Consider the following 26,680-nt stretch of genomic DNA (forward strand, 5'->3'; position numbering starts at 1 on the left):
ACATTTCCAGCCATTTTCAGTCATATGACAAAATGTGTGTGGTCCTCTGTAGCTCAGCTGGTAGAGCACGGCGCTTGTAACGCCAAGGTAGTAGGTTCGATCCCCGGGACCACCCATATGCAAAAATGTATGCACGCATGACTGTAAGTCGCTTTGGATAAAAGTGTCTGCTAAATGGCATATTATATTACTGTTGTCATACTGAGTCTAGAGACCATAACATTTACCCATAATAAAAAGCTCAACAGAAAAGGGGGAAATCTATTGTGCTGAAATATCTTATTAACACACTGCTTGTATAGGTAATGTGTTGTTATCACTTCCCTGTAAAAAAAAAACTAAACTAAACTAAAATCATTGAATCCTAGTTCACGTTCGAATTAAAAATTAAACAGAATATCTGCCTGCTTAAAGATAATGCTGTATTTAAATAAGAAATGGTAGTTGTGTGAAGTTTTTTTTTTTTTTGCATTGGAATTTCCTGATGTCAATTGCAGCCCTCCAGTCCTATTCATTCAAATGTCACCTCCATAATCATCGTTGCCTTTCCAATTTGCATTAAATGGCTACAATCTGTACATGCACACCAAATTTGGGTGTGACATATGAAAAAAGTAATCCATGGATGGAGGTAGAGATGGCAGATAGTAGCACAGCCACAACTTCCACTTGTTACCATAGCAACGTGTGAATCCGCAGGCAGAAGAAGTAGGCCTAGTCCTCCAGTGAGGGAGGCGGTTGTGACAGACAGGCAGGTTAGGTTGGCTGCTGGATGCATCATGTGTGACATGACTGACAGAAATGTTACAAACAACAGTAAGTGGAAGTGGCAGTTTGCATAGAGTGGTTCAGAGTTAAGATAGAAGAGACGACAACGGGGACACACACACACACACACACACACACACACACACACACACAGGGTTAGGTAGAGAGGAGAGGGTGCTACATGACAACATGCAAGATTTCAGAATATTTTTCACTGACCAGAGTCAATTCCTCCAGCCATTTCTTGACTGTCACTGGAGTCCCAATCGAGTATAAGGCACATAAGTGATTCACAACTATTATGCATAATACAGTTTGAGAAACCCATTGAATAACAACCTTATTCCATTTTATTGAAATGAAACCAATGTACTGTAAGTGTACATTCTGAGTTATAGAAGCCATTGGAAATCCGTGTCACAGAACATCACATTTATTGAAACATTATTCCTCAGCCGATACCTGGGTCCTCACGTTATCGAGGGGCTACCCTTGGTGTGCCTGTAATTTATAATCTTTAAAGCAGGGCCGCTGTGGGAGCTCGTCCCTGGTCCTGAGCAGTGGATTTGGATCAGACACCCCAGCCTAAGGCTATGGGTCATCTTCCTCTCTTCTCCTCCCCTCTGCTGCTTGGCTGGATCTGCTGCCCAGCTGAGATGAGAGATAACAGAGATCCCCTAACAGTAGACGTGGGTTCAAATACTATTTGAGATCGTTCAAATACTTTGAGCGTTAGCTGTAACCTGCCATATGGGCAGGGTTTGCAGTTTTGGGACTATTCTATTGGTCCATTGTGCTAGGCATGCTTAAACAAGCACAGATAACGTATTTTGAAATGATTTCAAATAATATTAGGACCCAGGTCTGCCTAGCAGTGGTGTTGGAGGAGTCTGTTCATCACACACTCCATTGAGTCAGTCTCGGGACCACACCCCGAGCAGTAAGCACACACTGACCATGTAGTTTACAAGCTTTAGCCTGAGAGCAGGGAGGGGAGTGTGTTAACAGCGTTGGTAGGCTATAACCTTGGTTGCAGGTCTCCTCTCCTTATCATTTATCTTTATTGACATAATAAAAACCGATACAATCTTGTTTTTGAGGGGGTCAGGGTGTGTAACACTGAGTTAGCTCTGCAGTAAATTCAATGGCAAGTCAACAACATGAGAAACGGTTAAGTGGCCTGTAGGTTAACCACAGTTCACAGACTGTGAAGTCCACCTATTCAGAAGGTGGAGGGCCCCTATTATATAAAATGTACTAATGGCATACGAATACCTGCCAAAAACGTACTTTAATAGACCGCATTATCAATTCACCAAATAAACTGTGATAGGTCAAAACTAGTTACTCCATGAAAAGGTACGTGCATTTCAGAATGTCTTATATTTGTGCAGCAAAAAAAAATTGAGCTAAAAATGAAAACCTGTCAAAAGAGCTGCTGAATTCATACATTTAATTCCTATTCATCGATGGGCCGTTGACTGCTGCATAGCAGATTTCATCTCCCTCCATTTCCCCTGAGCGGAGGTGAGATGAAAAATGGGTTAAGTCAGCCCAGGGGGCGTCTGGGTCAGTGACTCCAGTGACAGATAGGGCCGATTGGAAGAAGGCATGCTGAATGCTTACTTAACCCCCCCCCCACCCCCTCCCCCTCCCCCCCCCTGCCGCTGTCACCTTCGGTGGCCGAAACGCAGCTCACCTGCGGGATTCTATTTGTCCTCACAACCAGAAGTCCTCACAAAGTCATGAATACAGAAGGGGGGGGTACTACGCCCCTGCCTTCCCAGGCCCCCCCCCCCCCCCAGACCTAAAATGACAGCCAGGCTGGCTGCTCCTGTCCTCTGCAAGGGAGGGAGAGCATCAACTTCACTCCTCGCCCCCCCAAAAAGTGTATCGGAGCTCAGCCACCTGAGGACGAACCATCCATCTCCCTCAATGACGGTTTATAAATACCCACGTCTGGACTAAAAGTGAGAGGCCTGCCTGCTGCCACCCATCGCTATAGTTAACACCACTAGCTCCAAAACAGGCCCCTCAACTAGAATGATAACAAAAGAATAATATAAAATACATAGAGATAGAACCCTGTCTACGATAAACTATTCCATATAGAATCATTTAGGCTACATACAATACTATATGGGTATCAGTACTAATCCCTAGCACTGATACACATTTTTCCCACAGATACTGAATGTAATGTAAAGCCGCCCTCAAACAGTTCTGCTACACGTGGACCCAAGGTTCACTTTCAGGCATAATTCTGAAAAAAATGAGGTTTTCCTGGCAGAGACGACCATTCTCTGAAGATTGACTGTATATCTGTTTTATGTGTATTTTCTACCCTATAGCGAGCTGTATAGGTCTAGCTGTTACCAGTGGTGTGACTGGGACACGTGCATGAACATCCATGATCCATGTGAGGCTAGATGAAAAAACCATTATCACTGGAATGATGTGCCACTGCCAATGCACAGCGATACAATCTATTTTTAAGTTCATGTATGCCTGCCAAACTGGCAGAGAGAGAGAAATTGAGAGGGAAAGGGAGGGAGGGAGAGAGAGAGAAAGAAAGAGAGAGAGCAGTAAGCCTTAGCTATTGGAGGAGAAGCACTTCACAAAGCAAGAAACATTGAACATTGAAGAGGCATAGTTTAGCTAAATGACAGGGATTAATCATCCTTCTCCTACCTACTGATAACGCTGTTCTTGTTTTGCACTTTGTTGCCAGAGGAAAGAACATTCATGTTGCTATAATCATACCTTCTCACCTTTCTGCTACCACAGGGCAAGGTGATGTTGTCTGGCCCTGACCTGCATTAGTGTAACAAGTATGAGAGAAGTAAGATGACAAACACTCACACGGATACACACACTCACACCTGAAACACACACACACACATTCCCCCACATCCTCTCTTCTCCCATCCACCCACACACTGCCTTGCTCTGACTGCTCTCTTCCTCAAGTCATATCCAGGGTGAGGTCCTTATTAACATGCTTAGTGTGTTGACAGTGGTTGGCTGTGTCTTAATCTGTAGCCCTCAAAACACCACACGGGTCTGACACCGCCGCTATGCTAACCCTCAGCCCAATTTGCATAACTGTGCTAAAATGCCACTGACAGCCAATTTAACATAGTCCTGTGTGTGTGTGTGCGTGTGTGTGTGTGTGTGACAGGACATTTAACACACAGCCCTGTGGGTAGCATGTGGGACAACCATAAACCATCAGCCATTGCTCAAATAGTCCACAGAGCAGTCGAGCGCTGAAAATAAGCTTGGATGAATTCTTGTTTAAAACGGCACATTTTAACTGGATAAGATATGTAAATCAATGGGGATTCAAAATGTACTGTGTCATTAAATGGTTATTTGTTTAGAACTCTACCCTCAAGGAGTCACACATTTTTCTTAGTTTGTAGGCCTACCCCTACTACGGAAGCAAGTGAACTCAAGGTTCCTCAGGTCACAACTAGTTTGGTTTGGTTCCTTAACCATCCTTCATTTAGGGCATGGGTATAATGCTAATACCATCTCTGACTTGGAAATGTGTCACTGTAACAGCCTAAATAATAAATCCTGTCCCTGTGGCATTTGAAACACCAATTTCCTTCCATCCAGAGCCCAATTTTAATTTAAAGCTTTTATGCCCTCAATGTGTCAAGTGAGTAACCTGCCCACTGCGCTCAGCTCACTCTGTATCGGCAGGGTGCTTTCCAAGCTGCTGCTGCTTCTGTTAAATGGAGAAATGAGGGAATATTTCATGTCGAGGTCATTCCCATTTCATCGCATGCCTGCTGATGGATGTGAATGCCAGGAAAGCAGCTTTGATGTTTGTACAATTACACGGTGGCTGAATAAGAGGAATATCTCCTTGCTGCATAACCAAAGTACCCGCTGGGGCTGATGACAGGGCTCCCATGTAATGAAAAACATAATTTGTGTTTTTCTCCTCAACCACGTTGTCTCCTTGTGAAGGCAGGTTCTGAACAGGAACATCAGGAAAATCACCAGGAGGAAGGGAGAGAGAGAGAGGGACACGAAGCCAGGAAGCAAGGGATGGCTGAAAGAAATTAAGCTGAAAACAGATCACCACAGCCAAGTGGGTATTTCCCACATTCCATGAAAACCTGCCATCTATGTGGTTCCCTCTGAATGCAACCCTACCTCATTGTGTTTATGCAAGCCCAATGTTTTATCATATATAGATTCTGATTTACAGTACAATCCTATTATTAGGACTATGGCACGTATCATTGTAGATATACTTGCAGCAGTTCTGATGAACTGAACCCCAAACCCATAGCTCATTCCACCCAAGCAGCCCTGCTTCAATCTGCTCGCTGCGCCTCTCTCTCTCTCTCTCTGAGGTTCTTATTACACTGGCTTGCTGCTGCTCTCGTCCTTCATAGCTCATGTTGACACATACAACCACTAAATGGCTCTCAGAAATTTCTCTCTTTTTCTTTACTGCAGAATTTTACCCCAATCAACTTTTCAGAGGCACATCTGAGTTCAAGTCGAGCTATCTAAACGTTGACATTTACCAGAGGTGGACGCATTCATTCATCACATCTGATAAATGGAATGGAACAGGAAGCTGAGTTACTTTGTGAGAGGGGATGAGGGAGAACGTCCCTACAGGAGAAAGGCAGAGGGCTGAGGTAGTGAGAAAAGTAGTAGTCTGTTGTTTAAACCTCAAAATCCTTGTACTGTAGTAAGTAAAGAGGTTTACATAGGTTGCCCATTTGACTCATTGAGGGACAACAGCCCTGCAACGAGAGAGGCGAAAAGGCTGAGGTAGAGGGAAAAATAGTAGTGTGCTGTGTTGTTTACTCCTGACATCCTTGTACTGTAGTAACGTTGAGAGGTCTACCTGATTAAAGGATACCTCAATGTGAAAAATAGCATATAGGTCTCCAAAATATTCTCTATAACATCTGTACACCAACAGCTGTACTCTATCACAGTTACAGTATACTACAGTATGAGGGATAATTCCTAATTGAGAAAAAGTGCTAACCTCTATGGGCCTATTTAATTAGTGTAGCAGCAAGATAGAGATGTAGTGAAAATTAGTTTCAGAGCCCAATGCATGCACGAATTAGAAGTGCAGCCTTGCAGACACAAAACAAATCCACTTCTTCGAACAATTTTAAACATAAAACTCTAAACCACCTTTACTCCACACACAGACGCATACAAAGCTCTCTCTCGCCCTCCATTTGGCAAATCTGATCATAATTCTATCCTCCTGATTCCTGCTTACAAGCAAAAACTAAAGCAGGAACTACCAGTGACTCACTCAATACGGAAGTGGTCAGATAACGCAGATGCTAAGCTACAGGACTGTTTTGCTAGCACAGATTGGAATATGTTCCGGGATTCTTCCGATGCCATTGAGGAGTATACCACATAAGTCACTGGCTTCATCAATAAGTGCATTGATGACGTCATTCCCACAGTGACGGTGCGTACGTACGTACATACCCCAACCAGAAGCCATGGATTACAGGCAACATCCGCACTGAGCTAAAGGGTAGAGCTGCCACTGTCAAGGAGCGGGACTTTCATCCGGATACTCATAAGAAATCCAGCTATGCCCTCAGACAAACCATCAAACAGGCAAAGTGTAAATGCAGGACTAAGATTGAATCCTACTACACCGGCTCCGACGCTCGTCGGATGTGGCAGGGCTTGCAAACTATTACGATTTACAAAAGGCAAGCCCAGCCGCGAGCTGCCCAGTGACACAAGCCTACCAGACTAACTAAACGACTTCTATGCGCACTTCGAGGCAAGCAACACTGAAGCATGCATGAGAGCACCAGCTGTTCCGGATGACTATGTGATCACGCTCGTCATAGCTGATGTAAGTAAGACCTTTAAACAGGTCAGCATTCACAAGGCCGCAGGGCCAGATGGATTACCAGGACGTGTACGCCGAGCATGCGCTGACCAACTGGCAAGTGTCTTCAATTACATTTTCAACCTGTCCCTGGCCAAATCTGTAATACCTACATGTTTCAAGCAGACCACCATAGTCCCTGTGCCCAAGAAAGCGAAGGTAACATGCCTAAATGACAACCAACCCGTAGCACTCACATCTATAGCCATGAAGTGCTTTGAAAGGGTGGTCATGGCTCACATCAACACCATCATCCCAGAAACCCTAGAACCACCCTAATTTGCATACATCCACAGATGACGCAATCTCTAATCGCACTCCACACCGCCCTTTCCCACCTGGACAAAAGGAACACCTATGTGAGAATGCCGTTCATAGACAACAGCTCAGCGTTCAACACCATAGTGCCCTCAAAGCTCATCCCTAAGCTAAGGACATTGGGACTAGACACCTCTCTCTGCAACTGGATCCTGGACTTCCTGACGGGCCGCCCCCAGGTGGTAAGGATAGGCAACAACACCTCTGCCACGCTGATCCTCAACACGCGGCCCCTCAGGGGTGCGTGCTTAGTCACCCCCTGTACTCCCTGTTCATCCATGACTGCGTGGCCAAGCACGACTCTAACATAATCATTAAGTTTGCCGATGACACAACGGTGGTCGGCCTGATCACCGCCGACGATGAGACAGCCTATAGGGAGGAGGTCAGAGACCTGGCAGTGTGGTGCTAGGACAATAACCTCTCCCTCAATGTGATCAAGACAAAAAGAGATGATCGTGGACTACAGGAAAAGGAAGGCCGAGCACGCCCCCATTCTCATCGACGGGGCTGTAGTGGAGCAGGTTAAAGCTTCAAATTCCTTGGTGTCCACATCACCAACAAACTATCATGGTCCAAACAGACCAAGACAGTCGTAAAGAGGGCACAACAACGCCTATTCCCCCTCAGGAGACTGAAAAGATTTCTCATGGGTCCTCAGATCCTCAAAAAGTTATACAGCTGCACCATCGAGAGCATCCTGACTGGTTGCATCACCGCCTGGTATGGCAACTGGCAGGCCTCCAACCACGAGGCACTACAGAGGGTAGTGCGTACGGCCCAGTACATCACTGGGGCCAAGCTTCCTGCCATCCAGGACCTCTATACCAGTCGGTGTCAGAGGAAGGCCCTAAACATTGACAAAGACTCCAGCCACCCTAATCATAGACTGTTCTCTCTGCTACCACACGGCAAGCGGTTACCTCAATTACCTCGACTAACCTGTTCCCCCTTGTTATTGTTATTTTATTGTTGCTCTTTTATTTTTTACTTTAATTTATTTATTAAATATTTTTCTTAACTCTTATTTTTCTTAAAACTGAATTGTTGGTTAAGGGCTTGTAAGTAAGCATTTCACGGTAAGATCTACACCTGTTGTATTCAGCGCATGTGACAAATAAAATTTGATTTGATATAATCATAATTTGCTCTCCAGTAAGAAGAAGCAGGGCCAGGTTCAGGACAACTAAATCTCCATGAAATAGAACTGCTGTTGGTCCCGCTCTCGCTCTCTCTCTCTGCCAGCAGTTTTAGAAGTCAATGTCCATGTTGTGAATACATTCTGCCACAGGGACAGTGAGGATGCGTACTACTGAACTGCATGCTACTGAAATGCAATTGAAATGGATGCTATGAGCACAGGCTGGTCAGCCCAGGGTCAGCCCTGTGTAATATGATAATTTAGCTAGCAGACGCTTTTATCCAGACTTACAGTTTATAGTGACACATACAGTGCATTCTAAAAGTATTCAGACCCCTTGACTTTTTCCACATTGTTACGTTACAGCCTTATTCTAAAATTGTTATTAAAAAAAAAAATCCTCATCAATCTACACACAACACCCCATACTGAAAAAGCGAAAAAAGGTTTTTATATTTACATAAGTATTCTATTGCTATGAGACTCGAAATTGAGCTAAGGTGCATCCTGTTTCCATTGAACATCCTTGAGATGTTTCTACAACTTGATAGGAGTCCACATGTGGTAAATTGTGTCGAGGCACAGATCTGGAGAAGGTTACCAAAAAATGTCTGCAGCATTGAAGGTCCCCAAGAACACAGTGGCCTCCATCACTCTTAAATGGAAGAAGTTTGGAACCACCAAGACTCTTCCTAGAGCTGGCCGCCCAGCCAAACTGAGCAATCGGGGGAGAAGGGCCTTGGTCAGGGAGGTGACCGAGAACCCGATGGTCACGCTGACAGAGCTCCAGAGTTCCTCTGTGGAGATGGTTGTCTTTCTGGAAGGTTCTCCCATCTCTGAAGCACTCCACCAATCAGGCCTTTATGGTAGAGTGGCCAGACGGAAGCCACTCCTCAGTAAAAGGCACATGACAGCCCGATTGGAGTTCGCCAAAAAGGCACCTAAAGGACTCTCAGATCATGAGAAACAAGATTCTCTGGTCTGATGAAATCAAGATCGAACTCTTTCGCCTGAATGCCAAGCGTCACATCTGGAGGAAACCTGGCACAATCCCTACGGTGAAGCATGGTGGTGGCAGCATCATGCTGTGGGGATCTTTTTCAGCAGCAGAGAGACTAATCAGGATCGAGGGAAAGATGAACAGAGCAAAGTACAGAGAGATCCTTGATGAAAACCTGCTCCAGAGCACTCAGGACCTCAGACTGGGGCGAAGGTTCACCTTCCAACAGGACAACGACCATAAGCACACAGCCAAGACAACGCAGGCGTGGCTTCGGGACAAGTCTCTGAATGTCCTTGAGTGGCCCAGCCAGAGCCCGGACTTGAACCAAATCGAACATCTCTGGAGAAACCTGAAAATAGCTGTGCATCGACGCACCTCATTCAACCTGACAGAGCTAGAGAGAATCTTCAGAGAAGAATGGGAGAAACTCCCTAAATACAGGTGTGCCAAGCTTGTAGACTTATACCCATGAAGATTTGAGGCTGTAATCGCTGCCAAAGGTGCTCCAACAAAGTACTGAGTAAAGGGTCTGAATACATATATAAATGTGATATTTCAGTTGTTGTTTTTTTACAAATGTGAAAATGTTTATAAAAACCTGTTTTTGCTTTGTCATTGTGGAGTATTGCGTGTAGATTGATGATGGAAAAAAACGATTGAATCCATTTTAGAATAAGGCTGTAAAATGTGGTCAGAATACTTTCCGAATGCACTGTACAAGTATTCAGTATATGCGGCCCATGCTGGAATCAAACCCCCAACCCTGGTGTTATCAGCACCATGACCCAACCCACTTTCATTGAAGCACATCTTGGAATTCACAAGTCAGATGAAACCTGTTAAAATAATGTATACAGTACTATGGGGGTCCGGTGGAGACAGGCCTATAAAGTACAAAGAAGGGGTGGATCTTAACCAATCCTAAATGTTAATGGTAGTACTGCATCAGATAATTGACTATAAAAAGAGGATGGCCTGTGATATATGAGGTCAGTTCATTCAGTTGAGTCCAATCTATTTCACAGAATGAGAGAGAAATAAATACTGTATGTATTGAATGGTGACAGACTATTGACACCAAAGTAGTGAAAAATGTAAATACAATTTTGTGTTGAGTTTGAAGACTATTTCAATAAAACATCCGCTTTGGGCTGGATGTGTCAATGTGTAGTTCATACATGGATAATCTATGAGCAGAAATACTGTCTTACCTCAATTAGCCACGTAGTCCCTAGTTTGAAAGCGACTGTTTTCTGGAAGCTGTTCGGCGCCATTTTCCCTACATTCACCCCCACATGGGCCAGTCCCCTAGCAATTCGAGTTTCAGCCAATGAACTTCAGCCCCTCGCCATTTGAGTGACAGCTAGCAAGATGCACACACAGCAGAGCGAGAGAGCAATGACATGGTGCACATATCTGCATATTTGTGAAGTACTGTAGTACGCAATTTTCGGCAACCCATTTTGGCTCGTGGCTGCTACTTTCAGAACTAGTGGCTAAAAAGTAGACAAAGGTACCAGAGAATATCTTTAAAGGGTGGGTAGCATAAATGTCCCCACATGTAACATATGGATTTGCATTCGTATACGTATCAAAAGTCCCAATGCAAAGTTACACCTCACTTTTCTATTTTTCGAGTTATTACATAAAACCAATCAGAATTCCGAAGAATAACGAAGTCATGTCAGAATTTTTTTTCCACTGAGGGTGAGGACCCGGCAAGCCAGCCTATTCCCTATAATGTAAACTCCAACAGAAATAACTTCAAATGTATAACTTCAAATTAAACCAAATCGTTTGACTACTGATTAAAATTTTATGCAAACTTACAATCAATAAATTAATGAATTTATTGTTACAAATCAACTTGCAAGGTTGTTAGCCACCTAGCCTGCTAACATTACCCCTACTAGCCTGCTAATGTTACGTTAGCACTACATGAGTCAGCCAGTTGCTATCAACACCTAGCTTAATAATAAATAATAATAATATGCCATTTTAGCAGACGCTTTTATCCAAAGCGACTTACAGTCATGCGTGCATACATTTTTTGTGTATGGGTGGTCCTGGGGATCGAACCCACTACCTTGGCGTTACAAGCGCCGTGCTCTACCAGCTGAGCTACAGAGCTTACAGCTACATTAAAGTAAACCAAGTTTTAAAAATACATAATGCCATCTAACCAGTTACTAAAGAATGTTAGCTATATGAAGTTATCTTAGCCAGTAAGCTAGCCAGCCAGCTAATGTTAGCTATCTATTAGCCTAGTCAGCCTAGCCAACCACCACTGTTATGGTCTGTAAGCTAGAGCCCAACTACTGGAGACCAGCTAGAACACAACTAACAACACAACTAAAACATAATAACAGATCAAAGCAAAGAGATAGCAGAGACCTGCGGCCCATCCGATGGTAGAACTTTTAAAAGTGTGCAGGCTGAGTTAGCTACCAAAGCCAGGGAAATGCGGCTTCACCGGCCGATGCAGAGTCAAGGAAATCCCAAATAGATAGATTCCAGATGTGGAAAAAGTTACAAAACGTTTGTAGAAAATAAAAAATAAAAGGAGAAAAGACAAGGTACACATTTGTTTTAGTATGATTTTCTCTCTTTCATTTTGAGCCCACGGGAAGAAGACACCAGAGCCTGCCGTGCTAACGGGTTCCCACTAGAAGATCATGCTGCATCTGCTTCTTATTTACCCACTACTATCCCCGGGACCATCCATACGTAAAAATGTATACACACATGACTGTAAGTCGCTTTGGATAAAAGCGTCTGCTAAATGGCATATTATTATTATTTACATCACACTTCCTGTGATTGGTGGATTGTAGCTCACCACTGCCAACACTTGATCTGGAATGTAATAACATGCTAGCATGGCTAGTGGCTAACGTTAGCCAGCTTGAGCTAGCTACCGAGCTAGCATACGAACTCAGTAGCAGTGTAGATCCTCCATATGACATTGAGAAATAGAGCATTGTGGGTAATTAAGAAGTTATCCGGAAATGAGTTAATAAATAACCCAAAAACATAACTATGTTTGTACTTATGGGTAACCAGATCATGACTAAAACTAAGTTACAAAGTCTTAGACCACACTGTGTTGTTACATTGGTGAGTAAAAACTCATGCTTCCTACCCTTTAATGCTCTGATGAACAGGAATGTATAAATTTATTTTTATTAGTAGAGTGATGAGATTTGACAAGGAATGGCGCTGGCATGTAGAACGGACGTTTTACGGGCTCCTGATCAATTATGCTATTTTATGTTTTTTTGCGCTGACTTTTTCTGTACATAATGTTTCCACCATTGTTTCCTATGACCAAAAATAACTTCTGGACATCAGAACAGCGATCACTAACCTCGATTTGGATGAAGAATTCAAATAGGCCCTAATCCCCGACACTCTGAAGAGTAAAAGACGACGATATAGAGGCCGACGTGGTGGCACCCTGATGAAACTACGGCGGCAAGTGAATAAACCGCCTCTAGCTTCTGTTCTATTGGTGAATGTATAATCACTGGAGAACAAACTAGACAAGCTCTGTTCGAGACTATCCTATCAACGGGACCTGAAGAACTGTAATATCCTATGCTTCACAGAGTCGTGGCTGAACGAGGACATGGTTAATATAAATCTAGCTGTTTTTTCAATGCATCGGCAGGACAGAATGGCAGCGTCTCTGGTAAACTCAAGGGCGGGGGTGTGTCTCTCTTTGTTACAGCTGGTGTGCAATCTCTAATATTAAGGAAGTCTCGAGGTTCTGATCGCCTGAGTTAGAATACCTCATGATAACCTGTAGACCATACTATTTACCAACAGAGTTTTCATCTATAGTATATTTTTCGTAGCTGTCTACTTACCACCACAAACCGATGCTGGCACTAAGACCGCACTCAACAATCTATATAGGGCCTTAAGCCAACAAGAAAACGCTCATTCAGACACAGCGATCCTAGTTGCCAGTGATTTTAATGCAGGAAAACTGAAATCCGAATTTCTACCCACATCACCTGTGCAACTAGAGGGGAATAAACTCTTAGTCCATGCCGCTCTGTCATTGCTCGTCCATATATGTACAATACCAGTCAAAAGTTTGGACACACCTACTCATTCAAGGGTTGTTCTTTATTTTTAGAATTTTTTACATTGTAGAATAGTGAAGACATCAAAACTATGAAATAACACATCTGGAATCATGTAGTAACCAAACAAGTGTTAAACAAATCGAAATATATTTTATATTTGAGATTTTTCAAATAGCCACCCTTTGCCTTGATGACAGCTTTGCACACGGTTGTCATTCTCTCAACCAGCTTCATGAGGTAGTCACCTGGAATGCATTTCAATTAAGAGGTGTGCCTTCTTAAAAGTTAATTTGTGGAATTTCTTTCCTTCTTAATGCGTTTGAGCCAATCAGTTGTGTTGTGACAAGCTAGGGGAGGTATACAGAAGGTAGCCCTATTTGGTAAAAGACCAAGTACATATCATGGCAAGAACAGTTCAAATAAGCAAAGAGAAACGACAGTCCATCATTACTTTAAGACATGAAGGTCAGTCAATACGGAACATTTCAAGAATTTGAAAGTTTCTTCAAATGCAGTTGCAAAAACCATCAAGCGCTATGATGTAACTGGCTCTCATGAGGACTGCCACAGGAATGGAAGACCCAGAGTTACCTCTGCTGCAGAGGATAAGTTCATTAGAGTTACCAGCCTCAGAAATTGCAGCCCAAATAAATTCTTCACAGAGTTCAAGTAACAGACACATCTCAACATCAACTGTTCAGAGGGGACTGTGTGAATCAGGCCTTCATGGTCGGATTGCTGCAAAGAAACCACTACTAAAGGACACCAATAAGAAGAGACCTGCTTGGGCCATGAAACACGAGCAATGGACATTAGACCGGTGGAAATGTGTCCTTTGGTTTGGAGTCAAAATGTGAGATTTTTGGTTCAAACCACAGTGTCTTTGTGAGACGCGGTGTGGGTGAACGGATGATCTCCGCATGTGTAGTTCCCACCGTAAAGCATGGAGGAGGAGGTTTTATGGTGTGGGTGTGCTTTGCTGGTGACACTGTCTGTGATTTATTTAGAATTCAAGGCACACTTAACCAGCATGGCTACCACAGCATTCTGCAGAGATACGCCATCCCATCTGGTTTGGGCTTAGTGGGACTATCATTTGTTTTTCAACAGGACAATGACCCAACACACCTCCAGGTTGTGTTGTGTTTCTCTAGCGGGAGGTAAGCTTGGCTTCTTATATGGTGTCGAGTAAAGCTTAAACCATGTATTTAGATTGTAGGTAGGTATTGTAGTTAGGTATTGTAGGCAGTTTATCTAGGTAGTTATTGTAGGTTATTGTAGTTAATTATTGTAGGTAAGTATTGTATTCGGCTGAGCCCGGTGAAGCACGAGGCTAGCTAACCCACTACCTGGACCAATAAAGCTAGCTAGCTAGCGGGTAGCTACTGGTAACTATTAGCAACTGTGGATAGTTGTTTCCAATGTTATTTCACCCTTAAGAGTACCTGTAATTATGCCATTCAGCTGTTTTTCTATCCTCATTATCTGAAGCGTTAACGTTAGGTAGTTAGTAGCTACTGTACTCGAAATGTAGCTAGCTTGTTGCTACCTGGATAGCTAACTAAACAATAGCTGGAACGACCTAGCTGTAATATTTGGAGACACTTTCTCTCTGTTGGGACAGACGCGAACTGGCTGAATCGATTCAGTGGCTAGCTTTGCACTTAACTGGCTAACAGTAGCTACTAAGGGTAAGTTATAACCTACAATTATTTTTGTTTTGTTTTTACATACTGGTAACTAGAGTCGTTCAAGGGAATTCGGGACATGGGTGACTAGTTAACGTTAGCTTGGCTCTTGTGCCGTGGGAGGAGAGGTTGGTTCGTTGGCAGAGAGTAATGGCTAGCTAGTATGCTAACTATTCTAGCTAACTAACTGGCTGAATAAATTGATGACGTACTCACTCAAACTGTGAAAACGAACCCAAAACTGTACACAACGTTAGACACAGACACGAATGATCTGTTTGGCGTGTTAACATACTGGTGGTTTGATGTAACCGAGTATTGGTGCTAAACCGTGTTTTTGGAGGCTGGCATGCTAGTTGGCTATGGCGTCATAGGATTCGGTGCCCTGGACGGTTTTCACTGAAGAATACTGTACCAACTTAGCTAGCTGAATAAACTAAGTTAGAGTCTATTCCTAGAAAACATTGAACCACTGTAGTTTCCAAGAATTATAATTTCTAAAGTGGAAGTTGGGAGAGTCATATTTGAGTGTTTCAGTGAAACGTAAGTGAGGGAGGCCCCGCTCTCTCGCTTTCCCAGATGTTAAGTTCATTTCATTCCGATCTCCTTTGCATTATTGTAGCCTTTTTCTGTAGCCTGTCAACTATGTGTCTGTCTATCCCTGTTCTCTCCTCTCTGCACAGGCCATACAAACGCTTCACACCGCGTGGCTGCTGCCACTATAATCTGGTGGTCCCTGCGCGCACGACTCATGTGGAGTTCCAGGTCTCTGGCAGCCTCTGAAACTGTCGTTCTGCGGCCAACAAGGCAGAGTTCATTCAACCTATGCTACCCTCCAGTCCCTCGACTTCTTGGCGCTGACGGAAACATGGATTACCACAGAAAACACTGCTACTCCTACTGCTCTTTCCTCGTCTGACCATGTGTTCTCGCATACCCCAAGAGCATCTGGTCAGCGCGACGGTGGCACAGGAATCTTCATCTCTCCCAAGTGGACATTCTCTCTTTTCCCCTGACCCATCTGTCTATCTCCTCATTTGAATTCCATGCTGTCACAGTCACTAGCCCATTCAAGCTTAACATCCTTGTCATTTATCGCCCTCCAGGTTCCCTTGGAGAGTTCATCAATGAGCTTGATGCCTTGGTAAATTCCTTTCCTGAGGATGGCTCACCCCTCACAATTCTGGGTGACTTTAACCTCCCTACGTCTGCCTTTGACTCATTTCTCTCTGCCTCCTTCTTTCCACTCCTTTCCTCTTTTGACCTCACCCTCTCACCCCCCCCCCCCTACTCACAAGGCAGGCAATACGCTTGACCTCATCTTTACTAGATGCTGTTCTTCTACTAATCTCACTGCAACTCCCCTCCAAGTCTCCGACCACTACTTTGTATCCTTTTCTCCAACACTACTCACTCTGCCCCTACTCAGATGGTAATTTGCCGTCGCAACCTTCGCTCGCGCTCTCTCGCTCCCGCTACTCTCTCCTCTTCCATCCTATCATCTCTTCCCTCTGCTAAATCCTTCTCCCTCCGATCTCCTGATTCTGCCTCCTCAACCCTCCTCTCCTCCCTTTCTGCATCTTTTGACCCTCTATGTCCCCTATCCTCCCGGCCGGCTTGGTCCTCCCCTCCTGCTCCGTGGCTTGACGACTCATTGCGAGCTCACAGAAGAGGGCTCCAGGCAGCCGAGCGGAAATGGAGGAAAACTAGACTCCCTGCGGACCTGTCATCTTTTCACTCCCTCCTCTCTACATTCTCTTCCTCTGTTTCCGCTGCTAAAGCCCTTTCTACCACTCTAAATTTCAAGCCTCTGCCTCTAACCCTAGGAAGCTCTTTGCCGCCTTCTCCTCCCTGCTGAATCTTCCTCCTCCTCCCCCTCCCTCCTCGTGGATGACTTCGTCAACCATTTTGAAAAGAAGATTGACGACATCCGATCCTCATTTATTAAGTCAAATAACACCGCTGGTCCTGCTCACACTGCCCTACCCTATGCTTTGACTTGTTTCTCCCCTCTCTCTCCAGATGAATTCTTGCGACTTGTGACGGCCGGCCGCCCAACAACCTGCCCGCTTGACCCTATCCCCTCCTCTCTTTTCCAGACCATTTCCGGAGACCTTCTCCCTTACCTAACCTCGCTCATCAACTCATCCTTGACCGTTGGCCATGTCCCTTCCGTCTTCAAGAGAGCGAAAGTTGCACCCCTCCTCAAAAAACCTACACTCGATCCCTCTGATGTCAACAACTACAGACCAGTATCCCTTCTTTCTTTTCTCTCCAAAACTCTTGAGCATGCAGTCTCTAGCCAACTCTCCTGCTATCGCTCTCAGAATGACCTTCTTGATCCAAACCAGTCAGGTTTCAAGACTGGTCATTCAACTGAGACTGCTCTTCTCTGTGTCACGGAGGCTCTCCGCACTGCTAAAGCTAACTCTCTCTCCTCTGCTCTTACCCTTCTAGACCTATCCGCTGCCTTTGATATTGTGAACCATCAGATTCTCCTCTCCACCCTCTCCGAGTTGGGCATCTCCGGCGCTGCTCACTCTTGGATTGCGTCCTACCTGACAGGTCGCTCCTACCAGGTGGCGTGGCGAGAATCTGTCTCCGCACCACGTGCTCTCACCACTGGTGTCCCCCAGGGCTCAGTTCTAGGCCCTCTCATATTCTGGATGTCGGATCACCACCTCAAGCTGAACCTGGGCAAGACAGAGCTGATCTTCCTCCCGCTCCATGACTGCCCGCTCCATGATCTCGCCATCACGGTTGACAACTCCATTGTGTCCTCCTCCCAGAGTGCAAAGAACCTTGGCGTGACCCTGGACAACACCCTGTCGTTCTCCGCTAACATCAAAGTGGTGATCCGATCCTGCAGGTTCATGCTGTACAACATTCCCAAAGTACGACCCTACCTTACACAGATAGCGGCACAGGTCCTAATCCAGGCACTTGTCATCTTCCGTCTGGATTACTGCAACTCGCTGTTGGCTGGGCTCCCTGCCTGTGTCATTAAACCCCAACAACTTATCCAGAACGCTGCAGCCCGTCTGGTGTTCAACCTTCCAAAGTTCTCTCATGTCACCCCGCTCCTCCGCACACTCCACTGGCTTCCAGTTGAGGTTCGCATCTACTACAAGACCATGGTGCTTGCCTACGGAGCTGTGAGGGGAACGGCACCTCCTTACCTTCAGGCTCTGATCAGACCCTACACCCAAATGAGGGCACTACGTTTATCCACCTCTGGCCTGCTAGCTCCCCTACCTCTACGGAAGCACAGTTCCCGCTCAGCCCAGTCAAAGCTATTCGCTGCTCTGGCACCCCAATGGTGGAACAAGCTCCCCCACGACGCCAGGACAGCGGTGTCACTGACCACCTTCCGGAGACACTTGAAACCCTACCTCTTTAAGGAATACCTGGAATAGTATAAAGTAATCCTTCTTCCACCAACCCCCATAAAAATATATATATATATATATATATATAATAAAAAAAAAAGTGGTTGTCCCACTGGCTATCATAAGTTGAATGCACCAATTTGTAAGTTGCTCTGGATAAGAGTGTCTGCTAAATGATGTAAATGTAAGGGCTATTTGACCAAGAAGGAGAGTGATGGAGTGCTGCATCAGATGACCTGGCCTCCATAATCCCCCAACCTCAACCCAATTGAGATGGTTTGGGATGAGTCGGAGTGAAGGAAAAGCAGCCAACAAGTGCTCAGCATATGTGGGAACTCCTTCAAGACTGTTGGAAAAGCATTCCAGGTGAAGCTGGTTGAGAGAATGCCAAGAGTGTGCAAAGCTTTCATCATGGCAAAGGGTGGCTTTTTGATAAAATATATTTTGATTTGTTTAACACTTTTTTGGTTACTACATGATTCCATATGTGTTATTTCATAGTTTTGATGTCTTCACTATTATTCTACAATGTAGAAAATAGTAAAAATAAAGAACAACCCTTGAATGAGTAGGTGTGTCCAAACTGTTGACTGGTACTGTATATATTCTTAATTCCATTCCTTACTTAGATTTGTGTGTATTGGGTATATGTTGTGAAATTGTTAGATATTACTTGTTAGATATTACTGCACTGTTGGAGCTAGAAGCACAAGCATTTCACTACACCCATAATAACATCTGCTAAACACGTGTATGTGAAAAATAAAATGTGATTTGATTTGATGTGAATTGTCTCAAGGCTTCAAAAAAGTATCCTTCCCTTCATCTACACTGATTGAAGTTACATCAATAAGAGATCATACATTTTGACTGGATTCACCAGGTCAGTATATGTCATGGAAAGAGCAGGTGTCCTTAATGTTTTGTATACTCAGTGTAATTTCCGACATTTTGGAAGGCTATTTGTTAGTCAACTTGTCTATAATTAGATACATGCGGCTTCTCTCCTGTCATTATATGTTGCCCTAGAAGACTAAAAAAAAACCTTGCTCACCAGAATGTCATAAATCGATAGAATGAATGATTCAATCTAGTTGACATCGGTAAAGTTCTCTCTGTGATCTCTGCTTCCTTCGTGGAGCAAAGACGTTGGGTGGACCAGGGAGAAAATGCAATAAAAAAATAAAAATAAATATGGAACGATTTTTTTGTGCTAAATTTACAAAATGACATCAGTTTGACCAGCTGTAAGGAAATAGAATGCTCTGAAAACAACCCAACATGTTTCTGATAAGATTTCAGTTCGGCTTGGATGCATATATTATGTGGTTGAAATACTAATCCGTTTTTATGATGCTGATAAAGACAGCACCTCTACAGATGGTAACTAACTGTGCATTTGCATTCTCTCAAGATGCTGAAAGAAATAAATCATATTTCTCCACTCCTGTACCCGAGTCAAAATAATGCCTACATTTGATGACTCATTTTACTGCAAGAAATGCTTAATTATGCAGGAGTTAATATTAAGGCTATGTGAGAGGTTATAGACCTACAGTCAGTGTCCAGATTTCAGTTTCCATTTAACCCATCTGAACAGAAGGATACAGTTCCCTTGACGTGCCAAAGGCCTATTTGAAGTCCCCGTCTTGTGACTGTCAATTTGCATAGCGCCTCACAATCATCTCACATAACACTGCCATCATCATCATCTTTTACCACTTGACCAAATCTTTCCCTCCCTTGTCTTTATTTTCAACTATCCATTTCCCAGCTTTTCTCTTATTGAATTAAACTCCGACATCGTCCTTTTTGCCTCCGTAGATCGATTTTTCTGCCTGTTCCCATAAGCATTTGGCGATTGCCGTGTAGGCTATTCGGTGAGCGTATAGTTGGCCCTAAAGCTTAGGCTTACGCACTAATGTCAGATAGCTTAAAATACTGAAAGAAAAACTTCAATGTAGCCTATAGATATAAATTGCACTAGAATTATACATTTATGGATTTCTAAGGTATTGTTTTCCTTTATTCAACCCGCCCGCCACCCGCCCTTCATCCACACAATATTTCATGACCCTAAACCCGCCCGCCCTGCAGATATAACCGCGGGGACTGTGGGTTATGAGTAAACCCGCAAATCACTATTACATAGTTACCTCAATTACCTGGTACCCATGCAAATCGACTTGGTACTGGTACTCCCTGTATATAGGCATGTTATTTTCTACTCCCTTTATATAGCCATGTTATTTTTACTTGTTTCCATTATGTATTAATTCCTCATGTCACTATTTCTGTTTATATATTTATTCTATTTTGTATTTTTATCTTTAACTCTGCATTTTTGGAAATACACCCGTAAGTAAGCATTTCACTGTTAGTCTACACTTGTTGTCTACGAAGCATGTGACAAATTACATTCAATTTGATTTCACAGGGCAATAAATTAATTTACTAATTAAGTTAATTCTTATTTACATGTTGAATGAAATGGCTGCCTCTAAGCAGGTTGGAGGGAACGCCAACCTTTATCGAACATTTAAGATAAAATTAAACATATTTTGAATGCAGGTGTGTGTGCTCTGAGCACTATCTGTGTGTGTGCTCTGAGCACTATCTGTGTGTGTGTGTGTGTGTGTGTGTGTGTGTGTGTGTGTTCGCAGAGAGGGATTCTTAGCTCAAGAGGCCAATGTCCTGCTTTTAACAGAGGCCATTACCCAGCCATCACGCAGCTGAAATCACACAAATGACAGATAATAACACTATTACAGCCAGCGACCACCAGGCAGCAGACATGTCAAAATATCCCTATCTATCTGTTAGATAGGAGACAGACTGAAGCGATCCCTTTTGGCAAAACAAACCCTATTAACATCCCACATGCTCTCTGCTCCCATCCCATTCTAGGACCTTCCCCTCTCCTCTCCTCCATTTCCCTCTGCTCCCCTTGCCTCCCTTCCCCTCCTCTCCCTTGGCCACCCATTCCTTCCCCTCTTCTCCCCTGCCCTCCCCTCCCCGGGGGTCAGAGTGTGCCCCACAGGGACCTAATGGCTCATGGAAGGGTGGCCAGGCCAGTCAGCTCCCCTGTTCCTGTGTCCAAGAAGGAACTCCTAACTCCACAGACCGCGTTCCGCTGTTTCCCGAGCAACATGTCTGCAGAGGAGAGATTGTCAGCTCAGAGTCTCCTAGATTAAGCATCTGAGGTTTTTGCTTGCCTTTTTTCCCCTCTGTCTTCACTTTTTTTGTAAGACCAATCCCAAAACAATGGGCCTTGGTCACGGCTGGCTAAAACACAGCTCAACTGGATTCTGTTGATGCTAATTACACAAAGTCAGTATAGTCCAACTGAACAAGCGGGAATAGAAGAAACGACAGACTTTTGAAGGTTTACATAGCTGCTGCTGTGCATACCATGAATACTCATCCACATTTTTAATAAACGTGTAAAAAACGTACAAGTCAAAACTTTCAACATCTGTTTTTCTATTGTCTTGTACCAGGATGGTAATCCTAAAACCTTGTCATAAACAAAAGCACGGTGCCAGAAAAAGGGGATTTATTAATCTGTTATGACACCTATTTATAACCCGGAGAAAAGCATTTCTCCTCTTCCACAAGAAAATTCTGTTTAGCAGAAATCTGTTTCTGGGGCTGCTCAAAACCATATGGTTATGTTTACAGCAAAACATAAAATCAATCAGCTTTGTAATAGGCTGCACTGAAAGCATGACAAATACCCAATGTGGCAGATAACTTTCCATATATGCACTCATAAACACGGTGACAGAACCATTTTCCTCATCCACAACTATGGCCCTGAAACGAGGAGTATTCTATTCTGTAAATAAGAAATTACTCAGAGGCCCAGAATATTGCCTTGGACAATTTGCTTTTAAAATGAGTACCAATTAGAAGAGGGAATTCAGTCTGCCTTGCCGTAGCAGTAGTCCAATATCACATTTGACATGTAAATACAGTACAGGCCAGGGTGAAATTCTTTGGCAGATGAGAAATACGCTTTTGATTATTTTATGAAATCCCACCCGACAACAGCTGTTGATACAGATCTACTTGACATGTTGCCCTTCCTCATAAATCTTGCTTTAGAAAAAGCATTCTCAAAAGCATGCAGGTTAATTGGTGCATCTAGCCTACCTGTATGTCTTCCTGTGTCTACAGATTCACACCGACAGATATGGGTGAAACACACATCATACCTTTAAATCTATTCGAGTGAAAGGGTTGCCCTGAGACATGGCTGTAGGCTAACTAACCATAGAAGTCAACAGCCATGTCTCAGGGCAAGGGTCAGTACAGAGGTCAATAATCTAAACAACAACACAAGCAAGATGATGCACATAACTCCTACAGTACCTTACAGAGTACATCAGGGTTGGACAAGTTTAGTACCTTCAAGTTTCCCTCAGTTTTGTACCTTGTGAACATGCCCCAGTATAACTCTCTCCTTCCCAGTGAGTCCACAAAATTAACAATTTCACCCTCAATGGGAAACGCAAGAGGGTTTCTCAACAACCATGACACAGTATAGTAGGCCTATAGTCTGTGAAATCCCCCCACAGAAATCATTTATTCTTACAACTTAGTTTGTGTCAAAGCCACTGTCAGATTTCCTTAGATTAGCATTCCACACTAGCTCTCTCTCTCTCTCTCACTCTCTCTTTCTATCACTTCCCCCTCTCCCTCTCTCCTTCCCTCTTTCTCCCCCTTCTCCTTCACTCCGCTCTGCCAGGAATAGTGCTTCATAATGGCTGAACATCCTGTTCACAAGCACAACACGTCCCCTGCAGGGAAGGGAAGGGAGAGGCTGCCATCTTGGGGTAATTATGGAAGAGGGATTTATCCTGCCTGCCGCTGTCTGTCTGAACCCACATCACATCAAACCCCACAGCAGCAATTAGGTGCATTTAATAGCATTTTTTAAATTATTTTTATTATATTTAACCAGGTAGCACCATTGAAGTCAGAATACCTATTTTCTAAGGGAGACCTGCATTGATGGGTGGTTTGTGGACATCCGTGCTGAATTACAATAGTAATGTAGAACCCAAATAAATCAGTCATTGCAAAACTTTACCCTGAGGTTGTCAAACCCAGTTTAACTAATGAACACAGAAAATACATAATGCAGTTATATTCCTTGACCGTACCTCTATGTCTGCCTATTCATGACCTCTGCTCTGCTCTTCTGCATCAAACAACATCAAACCTGAATCCCATCAAGGCAACACAAATGCATCAGACAGCTGCGTTATCACACAATGATGTCTCAGCAGCCATTGCAAAAACAAAGACTGAGATAAGTAGTCTGGGATAACTGCGACCAGGGACTTGAGCCTACGAGGAGAGAGAAAGAGAGAGAAAATACTTTATTTCAGGGGAGATTTTAACTGCATCCCAAATAACACCCTATTTCCGACATAGTGTAGTGCTTTTGGCCAGAGCCCTATGGTCAAAGGTAGTGCACTATATCGGGAATATGATGCCATTTCTGAGAGAGTCTTTTTCATTAGCAGCCAGGGCCACATTTGGCTTTCCACGGTGCTTCAGAACAAAGAGTATGTCTGAAAGCAGGGAGCCTTGACGTGGCTGTGTGGTGCTCTAATTGGAGTCTTGGTAATATCTCTCTCCCTCCCTCCCTCCCTCCCTCCTCTGTCTCGGCTGTGGAGCCAACAGTGTCAACAGGTTCTCTATTTTAAAAACGGCACAGGGGAGTTATAGGGGAGCAGAACGTCACTGCTCAGTCAGCCGTGGGCAGAGGGGCCTACTCCAGAGGTGGAGGGAGAGAGAGAGAGAAAGAGGGACAGAACGGGAGAGAGTGTTTATCCAAATCCACTTGATCTTAGCAACTAACAAGGTCCCAGCTTGTCTGACAGCAAACAAACAAACAAAAGTCGATGTAAACGTGGTTAAAACTTGGTTACTTGCAGGACTGATACGATGTCACCTCGTCGTACTTGGTAGTTCCTCACACTCCAGCGGTTCAGGAGCACCACGTCAGACCCTGTCACATTCCCCTCAGGATTCAGGGAGGGCTGAGGAGACACACACACACACAAACACAAAAAAGGTGAGTCTATGTCTGTTTCACATCAGAAAGAAACAAGGAACAGGGGAAACGAGCAACATTGTCATTAGTGTCCTGGACAGAAGAACAGCAACAAGGGCCAAGCAGAGGGCAACCAGGGAACAGAAGACAGACTGAACACCACAGAATTACATATTCCTCCAAGAGTGACATATTCAGAATGACATATTCCTCTTAAAGAAGTGAAGCGGGCTCCTGCCATACTGAGCTAAATTCTGTATCTAGCCTACCTGTATGTCTTCCTGTGTCTACAGATTCACACCGACAGATATGGGTGAAACACACGTCATACCTTTAAATCTATTGGAGTGGAAGGGTTGCCCTGAGACGTGGCTGTAGGCTAACTAACTATAGAGTCTAAAGCCATAGAAGTCAACAGCCATGTCTCGGGGCAAGGGTCAGTACAGAGGTCAATAATCTAAACAACAACACAAACAAGATGATGCACATAATTCCTACAGTCCCTTACAGAGTACATCAGGGTTGGACAAGTTTAGTACCTTCAAGTTTCCCTCAGTTTTGTACCTTGTGAACATGCCCCAGTATAACTCTCTCCTTACCCAGTGAGTCCACAAAATTAACAATTTCACCCTCAATGGGAAACGCAAGAGGGTTTCTCAACAACCATGACTGTAACTCTATCGTACACTGTATAGTAGGCCTATAGTCTGTGAAATCCCCCAACATAAATAATTTATTCTTACAACTGTGTCACTTTATCGAAGAGCTAGTGTGTGACGAAGCCCCGCTCCAAGCGGCGGGTGACATGACACAGGCAGAATGATTCATTAAACAGAATGTGCACAGGCCATTTCACGCTTGCCAGGGTAATTGACAGAATATCTCTTATCCATCTGACGAAAATAAATATCCCATACGAGTGCTGCCAGCCGCGGAATTTATCTGATACAGTTGGATACATTATCATTTTCACTTTCAGTCATATTTTACCATATTACATGCTGTATTGTTTCAAAAATGTATATCTTGCTAGCTTGAAAGCGCCCTAGAATTAATGAAAACAGAAGAAAAAAAAAACACAGGAGACAAGGAAAGTTCAATCAAATAAGATTGTCTGGTCAACAATTCAATCTTGTGAAGACTGCAGCCTAAGGCAAGACAATGCAGGGGTTTTGTAAGGAATCTAGTTTAAACTATCACGGTCTTGTAGGAGGAGAGGCAAAGTGAGGCAACTGTCTGTCTACACAACTATAACATAGAGAAATCTGAACAACTCCAACAATGTAAACAGCCTTCAGTATCTGAATGTATTGACTTACTAAGTAGTAGTATGGGAGGAGGAGGAGGAGGAGGAGGAGGAGGAGGGAGATCAATAACGATCTTCTTCAGACAAACATTTGTTGTTACTTTTCTTACTTTCTTAGAAAACCATGTAAATATACTAGGATGCTAATTACGTCATATGGGATGGTACAAACAAAACTATGACTGAAAGATCTCTTTATTTAGGATTATTCCAAAGAAATTTAACTTTCTTTAGCTGTGTTAGAGCTTCTATAAAACCCTTCAGCTCCCATGTTACAATATCACGCTGTATGGCTTCTCTAGTCAACCATTCCCAAGAAGCTAAACTGCCATCCAACACTGTCAACACGGAGGACAAAACCCAGCCAATGAGGTGAAACCAATGGGTCTTGGTTGCCCGACTGACTTATAGCTACATGTGTATACCAGATTAACTCTGTTTGACAGCAGAATGAAAGATGGATGTGCATTAAATATAGAGGTTTAAAACAAGTGTTTATGTTTTCTTAATGTGAGAAAAGCTGTGAGATACATTTGATGTATTTCATCACGCTAAGTGTCAACCCAGGCCATGAAGTATGACATATGTTGTATTGTATGGCTTCTGAATCTCAGTAAGGCTAAATGTCTTCTGTGATATTGGCAATTGTAGGGGGTGGGGTAAGGCCAATTGATTACATTCAAGAGAACCTCTCCCTCTCTGTACTGTATGATAGATACCTAGATAAAATTAACTCTGCTACAAATGGAAAGTGGGGCTTTGTAAAAGTACAACAACATCAGTAGGAATTGATGGAGAAAGCATGGAGAGGGGGAGAGAGATAGAAAAGTAGAAAGCATGTGTCTCACCTGCATTGAGGCTCCTTCTACTCGTGCTACATAGGCAAAGCGGTCCAGAACAGTGACAGTGACGGGCACTGCCACGAAGAAGCCGCTCACAAACGCCCGGATATACCTGCGCCCAGCCCCGGCCTGCTGAGCCATCACCTAGGGACA

General features: G+C 43.8%; 1 protein-coding gene across 2 annotated transcripts in view; it reads right to left on the reverse strand.

Moving 5' to 3' along the window:
- Positions 1-26,680, reverse strand: part of LOC311137134 (mitochondrial inner membrane protease subunit 2-like) — a 173,051-nt gene that overhangs the window by 104,508 nt on the left and 41,863 nt on the right. Inside the window, exons 2-4 of one of the 2 annotated variants that reach the window (XM_084171477.1) lie at positions 26,534-26,671; positions 24,259-24,365; positions 23,361-23,667 (exon numbers count right to left, since the gene is read on the reverse strand). In XM_084171477.1, the coding sequence (XP_084027603.1) occupies positions 23,550-23,667; positions 24,259-24,365; positions 26,534-26,668 (360 nt within the window). In that variant the 5' untranslated portion in view covers positions 26,669-26,671 and the 3' untranslated portion in view covers positions 23,361-23,549. Of the gene's footprint in view, positions 1-23,360; positions 23,668-24,258; positions 24,366-26,533; positions 26,672-26,680 lie in introns of those variants that run through there. The other variant, XM_084171476.1, reaches the window with a different exon arrangement.

This window comes from Coregonus lavaretus (genome assembly GCF_964263955.1).
Source record: "Coregonus lavaretus genome assembly, chromosome: 11".
NCBI classification, from domain to species: domain Eukaryota; kingdom Metazoa; phylum Chordata; class Actinopteri; order Salmoniformes; family Salmonidae; genus Coregonus; species Coregonus lavaretus.